The sequence below is a fragment of the Adiantum capillus-veneris genome, chromosome 8 (genome assembly GCF_014529385.1).
Source record: "Adiantum capillus-veneris isolate H3 chromosome 8, ASM1452938v2, whole genome shotgun sequence".
Lineage (NCBI taxonomy): Eukaryota > Viridiplantae > Streptophyta > Polypodiopsida > Polypodiales > Pteridaceae > Adiantum > Adiantum capillus-veneris.
This window is the reverse complement of record NC_140938.1, coordinates 95,737,970-95,757,467: the sequence shown is the minus strand read 5'-3', so window position 1 is coordinate 95,757,467 and position 19,498 is coordinate 95,737,970. Positions and strand designations below refer to the sequence as shown.

The window sequence follows — 19,498 nt, the reverse complement described above, 5'->3', positions numbered from 1 at the left end:
AGATTATAGGAAACTGAATGGTCAAACCATTAAGGATCCATTCCCATTACCCTTCACAGATATGTTACTTGATGAGATTGCAGGATATGAGATGTATAGCTTTATGGATGGATATAGTGGCTATAACCAATTACAAATTGCTCCTGAAGATAGGGAAAAGACCACTTTCATCACGGAGTGGGGAGCATTTATGTATCTGGTAATGCCTTTTGGCCTTTGCAATGCACCGACAACTTTTCAGAGATGTATGATGAAAATTTTCAGTGAATTTGTTCATCAATTCCTCGCCATATTCATTGATGACTTCATTGTATATTCCACAGAGAAAAAGCATTTGCTATTCCTGGAGATGGTTTTTAAGCGCTGTCAGGAGAAGTGGATTTGTCTAAATCCATTCAAATCTGTTTTCTTAGGTGGAAAGGATAGCTACTGGGACATGTGGTGTCTAGAAATGGAATAGAAATGGTCAATGTCAAAATCCAGTGTGTCCAACAGGCCAAGGCGCCTAGGAATGCATCAGAATTAAGTTATTTTTTGGGATATATTAATTTTTACAGAAGGTTTGTGCATAAGTTTTCTTCTCAAGCATTACCATGGCATGAGCTTACAAAGAAACCCAGCAAGTTCAATTGGACTGTTGATTGTGAGGAAAGTTTTCAGAACTTAAAGAGTTCCATCATTAGTAAACCAGTTATTCGCCAACCGAATTGGGATGTCATCTTCCATGTAAATGTGGATGCTTTGGGATTGGCAATGGGAGCGATACTAGCTCAGCCAGATGGAAGAACTGATTTTCCTGTATACTTTGCTAGTCGACAGATTCAATAGGCTGAACAAGGATATACAACTACTAAAGAGAGGCTTTAGGGATGGTTTTCAGTGCTACGAAATTCCGGCATTATTTGCTAGGCAAATTGTTTCATTTCTATGTGGATCATCAAGCCCTATTATTCTTGATTAATAAAGTTATTATTCAAGGCAAGCTAATAAGGTGGATGATGTTCCTTATGGAATTTGAATTTTGAATTTTCCATAAACCTAGCAAAAACCAATGTGGTGCTGATTTTCTCTCTAGGAGTACGAAGGGCTACTCTGCCAAGCAAACCCCGTGTCAAAGATCTTGTCAATGACAAGCTCCACCACTTCACTCGGTAGACAACGTAGAATCCATGCTGCTATCTCTAGTTCCTGGCTCATGAGATGAGAGTGAGGTATAAAAAGACTTTGGAAGATTTACCATTTTGTTTTGAAGACGCGGTGATTGTCGACGCTGGAACACCCTTGAATCTTTTGGTGCAAGGGAGAGGGACGGACCATGCGTTCGTATTAGCTTCCTCAAATTGCAAAGGCTTGTCTTCGTGGGCGTAGGTGATAGGTGGCAAAGATGAGGGTGTAGGTGTAGAGAAGCCTGGTGCTGCTTGAAAGCCTACTGAAGTAAGAACGCCCGTGCGGATGTCGAGGGAGAAAATGCTGGATTTTTCTTCACTTTGGGTTGCACTCGTGTCAAAAGTGTGGTTTTTGGCAACAATGTGAGCATGATGCGGCTTGTGACTTTCTTTTGCTTGCGGGGATGATGAGAAATGTAAACATCTTGAGTAGGGAAAGAGAGCCTTACCACCTCTTCTATGCTAACAATAGAGCACCCTGGCAAGAATGTCTTGATGACTTGCGTGAAGCTTTCTTGAAGCTCCTCCTCTTTGGTGGTCCAGTTGGAGAATCCATGAAGAAAGGTAAACATGTCAGTCTTGTAAACCAAAAGTTTCAAGAGCCCTCCTCCGTGGGGACACCAAATGAGAGGCGGATTTTCAGGATAGACCCAGTGGCCTCAACACAAGGCCTAATGCATGACAACCTCATCATGGAAGGCAAAAAATAGGGGTACCATCTAGCTTGGAATGTGGCTAGGACGCAATGACAATACTATACAAAACACCATGCACCATGTCATGCAGCTGAACATGTTATGAATTGTGGTATGAGGTGGAAGACAAACAAGTGGAGATAGATACTGAGGGTTGTGAATGTAGGTGCGTGGACTACTATTCACACGAGAGGTGGCAAACATGCACATCAATACATGCAAATTGAAAGAACGGAACAATTGTAAGGTGACAAACACGCACACCTATACATATAAAGCAAAAGAAATAAACAATTATGTGAAATACTCACAAATCCAGCACAATAGAAAGAATGACATAACAAAAAGAGTAGATGATTTGTGGGGGAGAGATATAACGGGTAGAGAGGGGCAAGAGAGAAAGGAGGAGACGTGGGTGCCTCGTTGATGGGTGGAGATGATGTCAAGGAGTAGCGTGAGGATAACCTTCACTCTTGTTGAATGTCGAATCCTCCACTTTGAATTGCACCAAGGTGTGCCAGTTGATGATGATGAGCCGGTTGTGTGTGCATAACCTCCTTACTATTGTGGTGTGATGGTGTTTCCCAATTCCCTTCTACACGGACTAACATTCTATCTATATTAGAAGTGTAGAGGCATGGTACCTACACCTCAAAATGCTCATAACTTAGAGCTTGTGCTTTGGTGAGAGCATTGTTGTGTTTTGGTGATAGAGACCCCTTCTTATATAGGAAAAGAGGGTGGAATTTTTCTATATTTTATTGGGACGTGACCTACACCATGTGATCGTGGGTCGGCCATGTCTAATGCAATGATTCTTGTGATAGAAGTCCACAGAGAGAAAATAGTGGGGGAAGAGAGAGATGGAGGGGAAAAGAGGATAGAGGAATGAGGTTTTTACAAGGTATGCTAGTTGTAGCTAGCTTATTTGAGAGATGAGAGAGGGTTTTTACAAGAGGTTGCCGAAGGTGGTTTGTCGTTGGAGAAGATAAATCCACCACTTATAGCGGTAGTGGCTCTAACTTTGGCCAATGTTTCATTTAATGTGGCTTTGTTTCTCTCACTCATGCCCTAGATTTCAAATCTAGAGTAAATATACAATGATCTTGTGTTAACACACAAAAGAGAGACTATGAGGGACATAGGTGGAGTAAAAGATGATAACGAGGTTGCCATTTGAAATTGATAAACATAGGCATGGCCACCTAATTGGCGCTTCCATAACTTGATGTTTGCTCATACAAGCCTCCCTTTGCGTCGTGTCGTTTGTGGTGGTCGTAGTCAAGTGCCTTTACGGTTGTCACGATGGTCGTCACTTCATTGAAGCCGTTGGCGTAAAACGCATATACACGAGAGCATGTGCATGTGTGCGAATGATGGTGTCTGTATTTTGAGCTTATGGGCTCATTTGTGAGAGTGTTTGGTGGTGATTATGAGAGTGGGATGTGTGTTGATGAGTAGGTTGTGTGTGTGTATGTGTATGTGTCTGTGTGTCTATGTATGTGTGTGTGTGTGTATGATTGAAAAAAAATTTAATTTTTAGCTATGGAGAGCTTGGGAAAGACATGAGAGTGAGAGAGAAGAGTGTGTGTGTGTGTGTGTGTGTGTGTGTGTGTGTGTGTGTACTCTATGTTTGCTGAAAACTGGTTGTTTTCAGCTGTGTGTGTGTTTGTGTGTGTGTGTAGGGAAGGGAGGAGATAAAGTTCTTTTGTTGGTCAGAGAGAGAGAGAGAGAGAGAGAGAGAGAGAGAGAGAGAGAGAAGGGACAAAAAAGTGAAAATTTCAGCCAAGAGAGAGAGTGAGAGGGAGAGAGAAGACAAGGAGAGGGAGGGGTCCATGGATGGAAGAGGACAAGGTGGAGAGAGGTGTAATGAGAAGGAGGCCCCCTTTATTTGCTTTTGTGAGAAGGAGGTGGCCATGGTTGTACAAACCATTGAGTGCCCTCTTATTTTACTAATATAGTTATCAATTATTTTGAAAGTGGAGCCATTTGAGGAGAAAATGAAGGAGAGAGAAAAAAGATTACCAGTGGCTCCGTCGATAGTTTGGGACAAAGGCTCCTTACCATGCAAGATTTTTTGCTTCAGTGAAAGCTTTTATTGAGGATTTTGTTTATCTTGATTGTCAAGTGGTCGGTCATATGCACTGCACTTGAGAATTTTGGAGAAGGGGCGTTTTCCATAGAGAGAGATGGGTTGATTTCAAAAGGCGGCCCTCATCATATATACACTAGTATTTTTTTAATGGACTGCTAAGGTTGATATTTTTAAAGATAAAAAAAGGGGTTTTGTTTGAGACCTTGTTCTTTGATCAGCCATATTAGCAACTAATATAGCCCATTAACACTTGGGCTAACAGAGTTGTTGTCTTGTTTGAATGGATGCAGGTGAGGACTCTATCCTTTCTTGGAATCTCTTTGGCTTTGTTGTCGTCCATCCTTCATATATCAAACTAATCCCACTTTTTGAAGCAGATAGTACAAATGTTGCTTTTTACTTTTTTACTAGAATGAGACCTCATTCTTTGCAATGTACAAAAATAGTTCTAAGACTGAGTTTTTTTTGTGGTACCCTTGGTCACTTGCCTAAAGCCGACTGTCTTTTGAACTGTATTGTTCTTTTGTGCTTATGTATTTAAGTAAAACAACTACACACACACACACACACACACACACACATGTGTTGAGTGGATAGCAATTTTTTTGGAGCTTGTGTGTGCATAGAGATACCACTTGTCATTGTGGCAAAGTAGCTAACAAATTTGCGTTGTGGTTGAAGATAACACTGCAAGTCGATGTATGGACAAGGTGAGCAACCTTTAAGGAAAAGTATAGATGTCTATGATTGGTCTCTCTCTCTCTCTAAGGTATTTAACTTGAGACCATCAAATGGATCTTTGAGATCTAATCGGATAATTTCTATAACATTTTAAGTTCTCTTATCAAGACGAGAGAGAGAGAGAGAGAGAGAGAGAGAGAGAGAGAGAGAGAGATGAATAACAATTTTTTCTCCTTGCCGCATCATTTGGTAGTCACTAAAACTTTGTCCTCTCTCTCTCTCTCTCTCTCTCTCTCTCTCTCTCTCTCTCTCTCTCTCTCTTTGATTTTTTTTTGGCACCCGTGCTTGTTAAAATTCATAGAGTTTATAGATTTTTAAGCATAGCCCACATTTTAACTCTTAAAAAAATGGCCAAAATATCTCGGAACTAGTAAAAGGCCCGTCAACATGGCAATCTCTCTCCCCATTCGGAGTGGTAATGTCATGGTTGGTTTTTGTTGGGTATTTTATCCATTTCAAAGCTTTTTCTTTTGTTTTCTATGGGTGAAAAATGTTAGATACCCTTTCAATAATACACTAAAATGCCAAAAAATGAGAATTTGAAGGGTAAGGGTGCCTTCGGTAAGACGGAGTCTTTATGAGCTTGATGGTAAAAGCTCTCTCTCTCTCTCTCTCTCTCTCTCTCTCTCTCTCTCTCTCTCTAATGGTCAATAACGTGGAGAGCAACCCTTCATTTGCATGCATGTCCTCAAAGAAAAACAACCCCTAAGTCAAGACATGGATAAATGATCTTTCTTCTTTTTCTCTATCTCTGTAAAGATATAGAAACTTGCGCACATATTTGAAAAATATCAATATTGACGTTTAAAATAGCCCCTTGAAAAAATTAAGCAAAATATATCTTCTGAGATCAAATTTTTTAATTAAATAACAAAAACTCCACTAAAATTATCTTCTTTTTGTTTTGTGCATTTAGAATGGTACATTTATTCAATGTAAAATAAAAACTCTTTTTTACATTGTCATACGGCTTTTCATTTCCAACTTTAACTTGCCCTTCACTTTTGCGTTATAAATCTTACCCTTCACTTTTACAGTTTAGATTAGATGTTTTGCAAGGTTTTCTTTGAAGTGAACCAATAAGTGACAAGTGGATGCACTCTCCTTTCTTGAAAATTCTAAGCTTCATTATATATAGCAAATCCCGCAAATATCATCATGCTAGTGTCAGTCATCATCATACAACTGACAAACCATGTTGCAAACACTCCCATTGTAGCAGCTGTTAGGTCAGGACCTTGGCACTAGTGGGTCATAAATGAGACACCCAAACGCTGAATAAATCTGCACAACCCTGGCTGTACAAGCCTCCTCAATGCTATCTGCGTACACTACATCGTTCACAACTACTCATCACATATGGATGTGTTCTGAAACTAACATTGGGATGGCTATGTCCCTTTCATCTATTCAATCAAGTTGTAAAATTTCATCAATCTACTTATATTTAGGTTTTTCACCATATTCTTGCTATGTCAATGCATCACCAACATACTTGGAACACATCAAATTACTTTTGTAACTTGGAAATTATCATTATATCTCTAAGAAAGCTTTGGAAACAAATTTTCCTTTCCCTTTTGTTTCTTGAGCCTTTCCTTACTGAATCTTAATAGCACTTAATCCCCTTCATCGGGATGGAGAGGTTGGCGATGCTTAGTAGTAGCTTTCTCCTCCTTTTTCTTGAACTTTCTTTAAAACTATCTTCACTTGTTTGTACGCCACATCAAGATCTTCCAAAAATTTGCCAACCTTAAAAAACTTCATCCATCACCCTAAAGTCAATGGAAGCTTTGTAGATCTCTTAATAATCTCAAAATTTGCTTTTCCAATGGAACTATGAATCGAGCTACAAACCCTGATTTCCACAACCTGTACAAAATTTACTTGGTGGTTATAAGTTTACAGCCACTTGGCTAGTCATAATCTTCTCAAATTAAAATTTTATCACACTTTTGACACAAAACCCTATTTTGCTTGTAATATGTACAAATAAAATCCAAATTTAAATTTAAAAAGACCACTATGCTCCTAGGGGCTAGTGCTAAGCTATGGTACCAATCTCAGCTGAATCTATGTCAAGGGGTCATGGATCATGATCCATGTACCCCAGTATGAGAATGCATTGAAACTTGGCACACAGGTCCGTCACAGCCTCTCAGTCCCTCTTATGTGGCTTTCATGCAGTTCAATTCCCTTTAGATTAACAAAAGTCAATCCCTGGGCTTGTTTGGCGATTTTTGGCCTTGACAGACTCTTGCCCTATTTTGATTCACTTCATGAAGTTTTTTGGTACCCTTGCTTTTGGATAAGTTGTTTGTGTTGGTCTCTGCTACAAACATGTATAGTGTCTGTCCAAAAATTTAGCAAGGGGACATGGGTTGCGATCCATGTTCCATCAAATCTGAGCTCAAAGCTTGGCTTGATGCTTACATGCAGTCCATGGAGTTTGGATTTGAAATCAAATACTAAGTTTTGTGTATGCCTTGCGGTTTTTGACTTGCACATGGTATTTTGGTGATTTGATCAACTTTTTGTTGTTTTTGCTATGAAACCTTTTACAAAAGTTGTCCCAAATGTTGTCATCTAGTCACTACTCAAATCTCAGTTTCAGATGTCTCAAGGGGTCATAGATCACGATCCATGTTCCATCACATATGAACATGAAACCATGTCAATTGTATGCCTGCACCCTGATGTTAGATTTCCACTTGCTTCTGAATTTGGATTCTAAAAAGTCAAAACCCCCCAAAATTTTGGTCTATTTATAAGTTTTTTGTGCCTTTTGCCCAATTTCTTGATTTGGATGAGATTTATGTGTCAATTTTCCACCAAAAGTGTATATCTAGTGGTCTAGAACCTCACATGACCCTTCGGTATCAATTTGCATCCAAATTGTCTCAGGGGGTCATGGATCGTGATCCATGTTCCTACACTATTTGGCCTGAAATTTTCCAGATCAGTTCAACCTTGTTTGATTTATCCCTTTTTTCACTTATTTTTAGGTTTGTATCAGCTATTGAGTTATAACCATCAAATTTTCCAGATTTCAGAGTTTATGGTCTCGGCTACCAAAATATGGTTTCGACAGTTTTCCCCTGATCCTTTTTGTCCAATTTGATGGTTGTAGATATTACCTAACCTACTCCTAAGTACTGGAATGAATCCTATGAACAAAAACCAACAAATGGTGCAAAAATGAAAGAAAAACCGAATACGAAAAAATACTTTCAAAGCATTAAAAAATGTGCAAAATGAAATGCTTTTGTATCTTATTTACAATTCCCAATACCTCTCAAGAATAGACGTAGCAAGTCCCTAACTTCTACCCTCTACCAAGCACTAAACCCATGTCTAGCTGCCTGACTGCCAAAGTGTTAATGGAATGGAATGGAAATCAAAGGTCTCTAAACTAAAAAGCCATGACTAGGTCACTCACCTTCTCAGGATCACTTTCCCCAGCAATGGCACAAATGATGTGACGAACATCCGTAGCATAGTTATCTGACACTAACATAATGTCAATACTCAGGGAAGCAACTTGTATGGGGCACAAAGACTCTTTGAGTATGTCACCCTCAAGAAAAGAACCTATGGAATAAAGCCATCTCTTGCATTGACAAATCTATCACTCTTAAACCTAGCAAACTGTCTATGTTCTATGTCACCGCACTTGGTCATTATTGCATTTCGGCACTCAAACAAAGTCCAAATGCTACAAAATTTTAGAAGGAGGTCTAAGATACCTAGGGGCACTATCCTACCAAGTTTGGTTGCAATATGAGGTACCAAAACCACGATCCATCATATCAAGGTCCTGCAAGAGAACATACCAGAAAGTTCTCCCTATGGTCTAGGAACACTCTCCTATGATCCAAACGTCAAAAAACAACCATTAAAGCACTCAAAATAGCCAATTTAGCTCGCTAAAACGTAGTTGCAAATCGCAACAAAATTGACAACGATTACACTTGAAAGAAAGATCAATAGGCAAGGAATACAAGTTTTAGAATCAAAGTTGGATTATCAGAGCCCAAGAAAGGTTGATTGCATAGCGCATGAGAGTAGCCGCTCTCAACCGTACGCTCCAAAACTCATAAACCTTGTGATAATGATAAGTGTCCCTTTCCCACTTACAAAAATAAGCTTTATATCTAGGGATTTTTGGCCAATGGCCAGCTTTAGACTTATTTACAGACTTTACAGCTCAGAGTTGGCACAAATTGGCTTAGAAACTATCTAATTAAAATCAGAGACTCTCAAATAATTACAAAGCTTTTCGAAAAAACAATAAGGGACATAAAAATTTTAGGGCTCATGAAGAAGGGTTTCAACTAGTAGGGCGCCCGTTTGGTCCAACTGCCAACAATTATAATGATTTTTGAACTCGTCAACATGTGCACCATGAAGCATTAGTCAAGTCGAAAGATAGAGCTGAAGAAGATGCCACGTGGAAAAACATTAGTGTTCTTAGTAAGAAATACCCCAACTTTTTTTTTGCAAACAAACCTATAAAGGGGCTGTGGCAAGTTGGGTGGAGGAGGCTAGTTCGAGTACCCTCTCAATGTACCCTCTCAATGTTAAATGTATCTTCTCATTGAGAAAATCAATTAGCTTTGGCAAGTTAACTTTAGGAAAGTTTTAGAATAGTAAGTAAACTCCATGGCATGTAAGTAATAGTTACCATAGGCAAAAAAACATTTGGGTCTACACAACTAATCTTACCTGTTTCAAATGCAAAGGCTTTACCATGATATTTAAGCATTTCTTGAAAGCACTTGATCCCCTCTTCATGAATGAAACCATCTTCTCCAATCTTCAATTTCCTCAATGTTTCTTTAGTGAATTTGTGTCTAGTGTTTTTTTGGATCTCTTAGCATAGGTTTTCAAGAATGTTTCTCTATCACTTCATCACTTCCTTTTGGTAAAGGTGTAGCCAGCAGTCTTAATTTTTTAGAGAAGACTCTACCCTCAACAACTTGCATACTTTGTCTTTCTACACTTCTTGAACATAACCACAAGGCTATGTTACACAATCTGTTATGAAAAAATATTTAAAAAACACAATCTTTATACTCAATTGATATATTTTCCAACCATAATGACCTCTTCCTACACTTCTTGAACAAAACCACAAGGCTATGTTACATACACTCTCTCATAAAAATATATTCAAAAAGCACAATCTTTATACTCAATTGATATATTTTCCAACCATTATGACCTCATAATTCACAAATACTATGATTGTTTTGCAAGACTCCATACATTAAATGTACTATCTCCAATACATTCTTGCTTACATGTTTGTCATGTGAAAATGATTCCTTTTTTTGCTTTTCAAATTGACAAGCCTCACAAACCTTATGCATTTTGGCCATCTTGAAAATATACATGCTTATTTGACTCTCGAGGTGGCCACTTTTGAAAATGTGTATCACATCATGTGAGCTAACAAGGATTATTAATAGTCCAAAATGTATACTCTTATGTATGCATTAGTGGGGGTGGGTTTTTTTTTTAAAAACACGCCCACAATGTAAAGGCAATATGTATATTGAGGTATTAGTAATAATCTCTTGAACACATGTGGTATAGGGAGCTTTTGATGAGTGACCACCCTAGGATTTTACGACACTTGGGTTTCAAATCTATCCAAATGATACCATGTTATATTTCATGCATGTATACAATGCACTTATCATCATTATTCTCTATGTTGATGAGATGGTACCAGTGCACTAGGTTGAAAAGCCATATATTGATGATTTTAAAATTGATTTGAAAGTCATTTTTAGATGTCAAATTTATGACTCTTGCACACTTAAAATATCTAGATATGTTTGAAACTTGTTCTTCGTGGTGTTGGAGACTACTTTGATGTCACTCTCCATGATCAAGCTACAAATGGTCTATCTATGTGTGCAGGATGAGGGCAAGAATATAATTTTTAGCCTCACATGTTTACTAATTTTGCATAACCTAGTATGTCATCCCAATCTCTGCAGAAGCACACATTAATCAAAATCCAGGTAGATTCCATCTATTTGACCTTCGCCTCAAATCCAAAACAACGATGCACTGCGACGTGGCGCTCACCAGTGTAGACAGATCGCAGCAGGTGGCAGACCTCGCATTTTTTATGTATGCTGGAACGTCGCGATGTTGGGTTTGTGGCACTCCTTCGGAGGACTAAGCAGGCCAGGTGAGTACAGTCTTTATCCTACGTTCTGTGATACATTGGAGTGCGATTGTGTCTGCGTATTAGCTGTGTCAAGTATTGTTGTGGTGCAGTGCCAGTCGCCTGGTTCTGGTTAATTTGGCAGTGCGATCGAGATGACCATGCACTGGTTACAATATTTCGTGTGTATTAGGTTTTGCTTGGCACGATAGTGGGACCCAGATGAGTGTGGAAGGGAGTTGACAATGCACTGGTTAGAGAGTTGTGTCGGTATTAGGTTGTGTGAAGCACGATTTTGCTGCAGGCCTAGTCGCCTGGTTTTGCTTAATTTGGTAGTCCGATGGTTACAGCGTTTCGTCTGTGTTAGCTTGTGTGAAGGACTGTTTTGGTGCAGCCCTAGTCGGCTGCTTGCTTGTTAGACAGCAAATACTCATGTCCTGTTGTTTTCTTGCTTCTTGGTGGTACACACAGAAGCAGTACAATCTACTTGCAATGCCTAGGTTGAAATCCGAAGCATTGTTTTGGTGCAGCCCTAGTCGGTTGCTTGTTGGTTAGACAGCAAATACTCATGCCCTGTTGTTTTCTTGCTTCTTGGTGGTAGACACAGTAGCAGTACAATCTACTTGCAATGCCTAGGTTGAAATCCGAAGCACGGGCAAAGGGGAAGCAAGATGAAAGTGTTGTTCCAAAAAGGGAAAAGCGCGCGAAAGTGCAACGACCGGTTGGTAGACGACCGAAAGCTACTAGCAAAGTGATGGAGATTAGTGTGACTGTCTCTGTGGGGGGGGTGATGTAGATGTTAACTTGTTGCAATGCATGCAATCATTTCTTGAAAATGAAGCACTTGCTGGGTTGTGCGTAGTAGAGAGGGGAGGTGCTCTTTGCCATTTGCACTTTCAAATGGTTGTCTGTTTGTGGACGCCGTCATTGGTTGCAGTGAACAAGAAGATCAAAGGTTATTTAGGTTGGGATAAAGAAACGCCTGCAGGTGGTATGGTCTTGTGCCGAGGATTGAAGCAGCAGAAGCTACACACTTTTGAGGGAATGGTGGGATATTGTTTGAAGGAAAGCGGTGAGGTCTACTTTCAAAAAGTGATGCACAATATCATTGCCGATGATGTAAACAAAGGGATAGAGCTATATTTCCTGTATGGTGCTGACGAAGTTAAAAACAAGGTTTGCTTAACACCGGCGAATATCTTTGATAGAGCACTAATGTTCTGGAAGTACAAGATGCGCCACCCAGCCGGGAATGATTTCCTATCAGCGCTGCATAGCATGGTGAAGACAGGGAGGTACTATCCATCATCTTCATGGATAACTCCATACCAAGGACGAGGGATGCAACTAAGGAAGAGAAAAGCGCTTTGGCATTGTATGGTGCACCCGAGCACTGCTACCTATCAAGATGTTGTCAGTATTTTTGTCAACGATGAAATGTACGAAACAACGCATCCGCGATCAGATTGGTTCTTGTCGCGTTGGCAAGAAAGAGAAAGGTAATTTGTCAACTTTGGATTCTTGGAAACTCAAGTAGTATCTCATTGTCGATCTGTCTAATAGCCCAAGATGTGCGATCATTGATGATTCTGACATTGATGTCGACTTGGGATGTACAAACACAACAGATGTAGAGATAGGCGACGACTATATCCCGTTGGTGCATGGAATTGGTGTTACAACAGTTGCTTAGACAAGTATTGCATGTTGCTATGTTGTTGCTTCTGTATATTTTTGATCAAAATCTGTCTATAACTTTGTATATTGTATCTTGCAGACAAACAAATGGATGACGTAGGGCAAAATGAAGCAGTCTTGCAAGGGGAAACACAAGCAGATGAAGACCTACGGATAGATAGAATTGAGGATGCATTGGTTGCAATCTTGAAAGAGTTCCTTGGAGATAGAACAACAAGCCAACCATCTTTGCGAGCGGTGCTACTCGAAGAAATCGAAACTATCAAAGAAACTGTAAATACCTACAACGTGAATGTCGTTGATGTGCAAGTGACAAAATTGGAGGAACAAATCTTTTTGTTGCGCAAAGAAGTTAATGTTTTGAAGACACAACTAAACCGCCTAAGTGCAATTGCATCAAGGATGTCAAATGCGCTCACTAGGCAGAGTATGTAATAGTTGTTTTGCCGGGATACTGATTTTTGGTCCAACATACAGTTTCTACATGACGGCTATATTGTACTATCAAATCGATGTATTTTTTTGGCTCAAATAGACAGTTTGTACAGGAATTTTTGTCTTTACTTGGTTGTTTAGTTATCTTCTCTTCCATACATGGACAGTGAATCCATTCTCTGTCATTCTCCTCTCACAGAATTGAACTGCGCCCATGCATTCTCTACAATGAAGTAGACTCTGTCCTTTTGTCTCCTGAGATGCAGTTACAGTTCATTAACAGCACAGGCAAATGCATAGATTGTCTGCTACCTGAATGAAGCAGACGTTGGATTCTCTGTCATTCTGCTGTGACAGATTTGGACTCCACAGATCCCAACCCATGCATTGTCTGCAATGTGAATGGAGCAAACTCTGTCCTCCTGTCTGCTGACACGCAGTTGGACTTCACCAACACCACACAGAGTTGTATTTTCTATGACCTCAATGAACCATAGCGTTTGTGTCTGTGTGCTGACACACAGTTGGAGGACTGCAGCGCTGGAATAAAAACAGGGCGTCGTCCTGTTTGCTGTGACAGATTTGCGCGCGTGAAACGGCACCATCTACAGTTTTGCTTCTGGCGAGAATTTCGGCGGCATTAGCACGACGAATATGGCGCATTAATAAATTAATTAGGGCGCATTCAGACCCAGTATGAAGCGACCAGTATCTATGCATGATTGGTGAGTTGCTAAGGAAATAGTTTGCTACTTGAGTGCCACTATACATGTTAGGTTGCTTTATCCCAAGAGGGAATAACCTTAGCTAGATTTTCATCCTCATATTGGATTGGTTGTTACGATGGTGATGTGTCCACAAGTCATTTTTCCTTCAAATTTGTAAATTCACACATATTATGGCTGAGTAAACAAAAAGCTACGATTGACACTTCTAGTTGTGAAGCTAAGTGTTGTGTAGGTATGGGTGAGTCTTCTTGGCAAAAGGAAAATTTGGGTGCTAGACCATCATCTTTTTGTCGTTGATATGAGAGCTAGGGATAAAGAGAGAATGACCCCTTCAGGGTCAAGACAAAGTCACTATAAATATTCCATTGATATAGAAAGAGAGTGCATCCATCTTTTATAGGATCTTGGTCATAATTTGAAGAATGATTGACAGACTAGGTGTCCATGATTGAAGAATCTTTGCACGCTAAGTCATGGGAGATAGATAGGGGTTGATCCTAAATTTGGGTGATAAATTTTTATGAATAAAGGTGACCATAGAAAATGACATACTCCTTGGATTATTGACTCTAAATAAGACGGCTCATATGGGAGCCCTCCCCTTGAATAAAAGTAGCACAATGATAATCTTCCTTTCATGTAAGAAAAGGTAGGACATTTCAAGACTGACCTATGCTTTGGAGGTAAAAACTAACGTAGTCATGTACTCCTCGTCAGCACTCAGATTGTCAAATACTTCTTCTTTCATAACGTATGGCAAACAAGGAACCGTCATGTTTTTGAAGGAGGATTTGAAGTGGCAAGCTTCGTAGAAATTATACAGGAAAGCAAAGTGCTAATATGGGCACTCAGGTGCAAGCATCACTCGGAGGATTGGTCTAGGACTACTTGTGCCTTGTTGTCAGTAGCAGACAGAATACCAGGGACGGGGGCAAACCTTGGCCATCGATAGGAGTGGCTGCCCTAATAGCCGTTTTAATTATGATTCCTGAATGTTGTCATGGCTTAACATGAGCATGACAAAACCTTGTAATTTTTTTCGACAGCTCAATATAATTCACTCACAATTGTGAGTTTTGAAAGAAAAACAAAAGGTAGGACATGCATCCACCTAGGATACATACTCCAATGACAATACCAAAACCCTAACTTGGACCTACAAACAAATGGACTAAGCATGACTTGTCTCTAGAAAAAGAGTACGTACAAAAGAGATGATTCAATAAACAATAGTGCTCTACAATATGTCTAAAGTTAAATAATCCTTACCATATGAGGTAGTGCCTTCTTCATAATGATTGGCCTTTCCTTTGTCTTTGAAATAATTTGAATCTTTATCTCTATCTTTTAAGTAACTGATGAGGCTTGAATTGAAAAGCACGATTTTTGAAGAGGATTGGTCCTTTCACATTGTACCCCATCTAGCTTGACTTAGACGTTGAAACAACAATAGTTTGATTACCTTTGAGCTACCCAATATACTTGTTATTCTTCCTTTCCTCCTCATCCAATGAGTTGATAAAATCGTCCAAGCTTGGGCATGGTTCTTTCTCTTTGAGGAGTGTGAAAATATAGCCATGCTCTTTGGCAATGCACACAAATAGAAGTTCAACCGTGCCTTCATGATCAGCTTGTGTTTGGGTGTTCACATGCTAGGTTGTAAGATATTGAGCCTGTTTTGATAAGGCATAAGACATGTTTGCCTTCTTCCATGCTAATCCGAAGCAATCATGTGAAGAAGTAACAAGGATACATAGTGATTGCTTATCCTTAGCTTGGAATTAAACAAAGGCTGCCCTAATGTCAAAGTACCTACTACTTTTATGCAATCACAACAAAATAAATTAATCAAAAGAGATTGTTCCATTTATAGGATTGTTTAGAGAAGAACCTTAGGTAGTGTAAAAAGAGATTGTTCCATTTATAGGATTGTTTAGAGAAGAACCTTAGGTAGTGTAAAAAGAGATTGTTCCATTTATAGGATTCTTTAGAGAAGAACCTTAGGTAGTGTAAGACTGATTTCATAGTATCATTTACACAAACCATGAAACATAACTTGAAGAGAAAAACATATTAGGGTGGAAGGTGTGTTAACATGTCATGCTTTTTGTGCTAAGCTAGCAAGTGCCAACAAGCACATCTTGTAAGCATAAGGGTATTGATGTCTTTTAAGTGTGTGGGCCTCCATCATAAACTATAAAAAGTGTATAAATACTTTTAAAAAATTGGAGCAAAGTGTATCGTTCTTTTAAATGAGCTTGAAAATTTATGCATAGACTTCAGTTTTGAAGGTGTGTAGTCATGATGCATGGAGGGAAGCAGGGCGTAGGAGCCACAAGTAGGGGAGAGAGAGAGAGAGAGGGGTGACGGGGGGGGGGGCATTCGCAAGCTGCAAGAAATCCCTTGGTCTTAGCTCACTAGGGTACCCAAGTGGAGAATAGCTCCACACACCAGCCAGTCACCTGCGATAACTCTCTTGACACTCCACCGAGAAGGAAGTCGAGGGCAAAAGCTTCTATTGCTTCTCCTCCACCCTGCAAAAGGGTGAAGTTGTTTAAATCTCAAGGATCCCCAATGTCAAAGAACATTCATGCAGGGAAGGGAAAGAACAACTCGGGTGCTCTCTCTCTCTCTCTCTCTCTCTCTCTCTCTACCATTGAATGACATCAACTACCTCTCACATTACACCAAGCCTCTGTGTGTGTGTGTGTGTGTGAGCTGGGCAATTATGGTTCAAGCTTGTGCACAAATCACTTGAGATTTGTGTTCTAGTGGGGATGCTTAAAGAACCTCTGTAAGGAGTTAATTGTTTCTCTGTGCTTTTGTATGCATGAAATGTGAGATACATATCATTTCTCAAAAGCTCCCAAGCAACACATCCCAGTGCAGGAGAAATTTTGTATTATAGTAGATGACTTCAATGTTGCTCATGGGCTCTCCATGGATGGTGTTGGCCCCAAGCTGGTGAAGTGGACAAAATTATTGATGTGGAATGATTCAGTGTATTCAGAGAGCCAAAGGATTGCAGCCAATATCGCATTAAATGCAATTGCATATATAGCGATATGTATGAACAGGTGATGTAGCTGCACTACAGGGTGAACCAGAAGGCCCCAACAAGCATGGAGATCAACTCTGCATTTGCAAAGGGGTTTGTAAAAGAATTCGATTTGGTGGAAATTGCAAGCAGTTCAGCCATGCAAATCAATTGGGCTGATTTTGTTGTCCAGTATTTGCAGGACCTTGGGGTTTGAATATGCGAGGGTGCTAGAAGCAAGCAATGCTAGGGTTATCCCACTTGTGGTTGCTATGAGAGATAAGCTTCATGATGCTAACAATGACTTGCACAGTTTACTACAGAGCCACAATGTGGATGAAAAGAGGGAAATAGAGCTCAAAGTAAAAATAGAGATACTTAAATAGAACTAGATGGTTTGGGGTCTCCTCATAGTGAGGACACCTCCATTGATGCTGACATTGATATAACTTGTCATCGTGTAAGTGTCCGTGACTTTTGTACTTGTACCTTATGTTTGGAATAAGTGCACAACCAACCTATGTACTATCCATGCTTCTCTTTTATATAGTATATAGATAAATGTGGAGGTGCAGGAAGAAAAAGTGCACGCCTGTAAAAGTCAGTTCCAGCTACTTGTGCATATAAGCACGATGCTACAAGGCTCCTTCTTCCCCACTTCCCTCTATAATTTAGCTATGGAAACTTTCACAAAAAGGATAGGGAGATATGGAATGGGACAATGATCCACCAATGTACTAGATGTGGTCTACCTAGAAGTACAAGAAATCTCTACAATAGTCAAGATGCCATGTACACATAGCTATCACATTTTTTACTTTGTTGTTGGATGCTCCATGAGGATAGAATGTAGAGCTTCACTTGCCAACAAAAGATACCAACAAAATAGTGTTGCAAGGTCATAGGGCAAGGAAATCCAATCACACCAATCTCTAGTAAGATAATCATAAAGGGCAACATGCTAATTAGTAAACCAACATAACAAGAAAATAATGGTATCCTAGTTAGCATACTGTGAATGCTACTTAGCATAGTGGGCATGGTGGTTAGTATAATTTGTATGCTAGTTAGCACACCCAATTATTATAGTAAGCGTACATGCTATTGTGTATGATGCTAGTAAGTAGACCCAGTTATGATAGTACGCATACATGCTATTGTGTATGATGTTAGTTAGCATACCTAGTTATGATAGTAAGCATACATGCTACTGCGTATGCTAGTTAGCATACCCAGTTATGATAGTAAGAATATCCAGTCATTAGGAAAGATATGAACCCTCTAGGAAAGCCCTTTGGGATTAAGGTTAATTAGAGGCCAGCCAATAGGAAGAGGGTGTTGGACACACTCTATACCCTCAAAAAAGTAGAGGGACAAGGTAGCCTTATACCTCTTAATGGCCTCTTACCTAGTGAGAAGGTAAGGAAGGTGGCTAGGGGAAAGGGACGGGGGGAGGGGCAACCACTTTGACCTCTTTTCCCCCACTTTTTGGCCCGGATTTGAAAATACACTAAAATTTTTAATTTTTTAAAAAACCAAATTTCAAGTTTTACCGTCTTAAAAGGTCCCCAAATCTATTTCATGGTCAAAAAAGCATTTTTGACCTCCAAACGTAAAAAAACGTGTACTAAAAAATCTAAAAATTTGATTTTTTTCAAAAAAATTAAAACATCATTTTTTATTCTCCATATTCTTCCCAAACATATTCTATAGCCAAAAAGTGATTTTCTCTCTCTACAAACCCTTTTCTAAGCTCTCCATTGCTTCAACAACCACATGCACCCCCTATAGTCTAGCATTATCTCTCTACTAGCTTTCTCCCACCTTCATTGTAGCCCCAAGCAAGCTCCTCCCCCATCTCTTCCCCTTGCTCACCACATAATTTCACACCAAGCTAACTCCTCTCCCTTCTCTCACCTCCATGACACCATGAAACAAGATTTTACTCCTTCTACTTTCATTCACTCACACTACATGGAAACCTCTACTCCCGAAGGTGGCAAAAGTATGATCTCACATGACTTGCATACCACAACAAAAGGAGGTGTGAATAGTGCGTGGAAATTGCAAGGATTCACCTCCAACATAAAGATAGAATGGTAAGAAAACTACCCTTGTAGCTTACATTCATAGCTTAACATAATCTCTATCTTGAATTTTATCATGCTAGAGAGAATTAACCTCTTTGTGGATTTCAATTTTTAGGCTTCACACCTCATAACATTGGGGTGTGCTATTTTGTTGATGGATTTGGTGCGTCATCTATAGTTGTGTAGCATGTGATTGAGTCTCACAATGCAAGTAAGTTGTGTTATCTATGGAGAGTCATCAAAGATTCTCCTTCTAATTTCTTCTTTGTATAGTTGTCACTAGATTATTAAAATGATATCATTTTGTACTAAAATCTGTTGTTTACTTAATGAGTCAACTTGTTTTGAGAGGACATGAGCAAGCAACCATGTGTACATAGATGGAAATCACTCTATTTTTGGTCCGGGAGGAACCTTTCATTACCATGTTAAAAGATTTTGATACAAATAGTAGGATTTGTGTAGAATCTTGAACCAATAGGTACTCTCTGAGAGCTCTTAGAAAAGCCATCCATAAAGTACTACTATCTTCCCTAGTGTCATAGACACACAAATACTCAAGTGTATATGAATCTCTAGATGAGGAAGACAAATACTTATAAGAGAAGACTGACAGCGACAACATTGTCTCC

The 19,498-nt window shown here is 39.5% G+C and overlaps 1 protein-coding gene across 1 annotated transcript; it reads left to right on the top strand.

Moving 5' to 3' along the window:
* The first annotated feature begins 10,811 nt into the window (after positions 1 to 10,811).
* On the top strand, positions 10,812 to 13,707 carry LOC147452593 (uncharacterized). The gene is made up of 2 exons (XM_086518979.1): positions 10,812 to 10,902; positions 12,656 to 13,707. Exons 1-2 carry the CDS (start codon positions 10,860 to 10,862, stop codon positions 13,009 to 13,011), a joined length of 399 nt encoding a protein of 132 aa, XP_086375105.1. The 5' UTR covers positions 10,812 to 10,859; the 3' UTR covers positions 13,012 to 13,707.
* Positions 13,708 to 19,498: the final 5,791 nt, after the last annotated feature.

What these genes read in the sequence shown, in the direction of transcription:
- LOC147452593 (XM_086518979.1), top strand. Translation starts at nt 10,860, where the DNA reads ATGTTGGGTTTGTGGCACTCCTTCGGAGGACTAAGCAGGCCAG. An exon ending in CGGAGGACTAAGCAGGCCAG is followed by an intron (nt 10,903 to 12,655) that starts GTGAGTACAGTC and finishes TGTATCTTGCAG; the next exon opens with ACAAACAAATGGATGACGTA.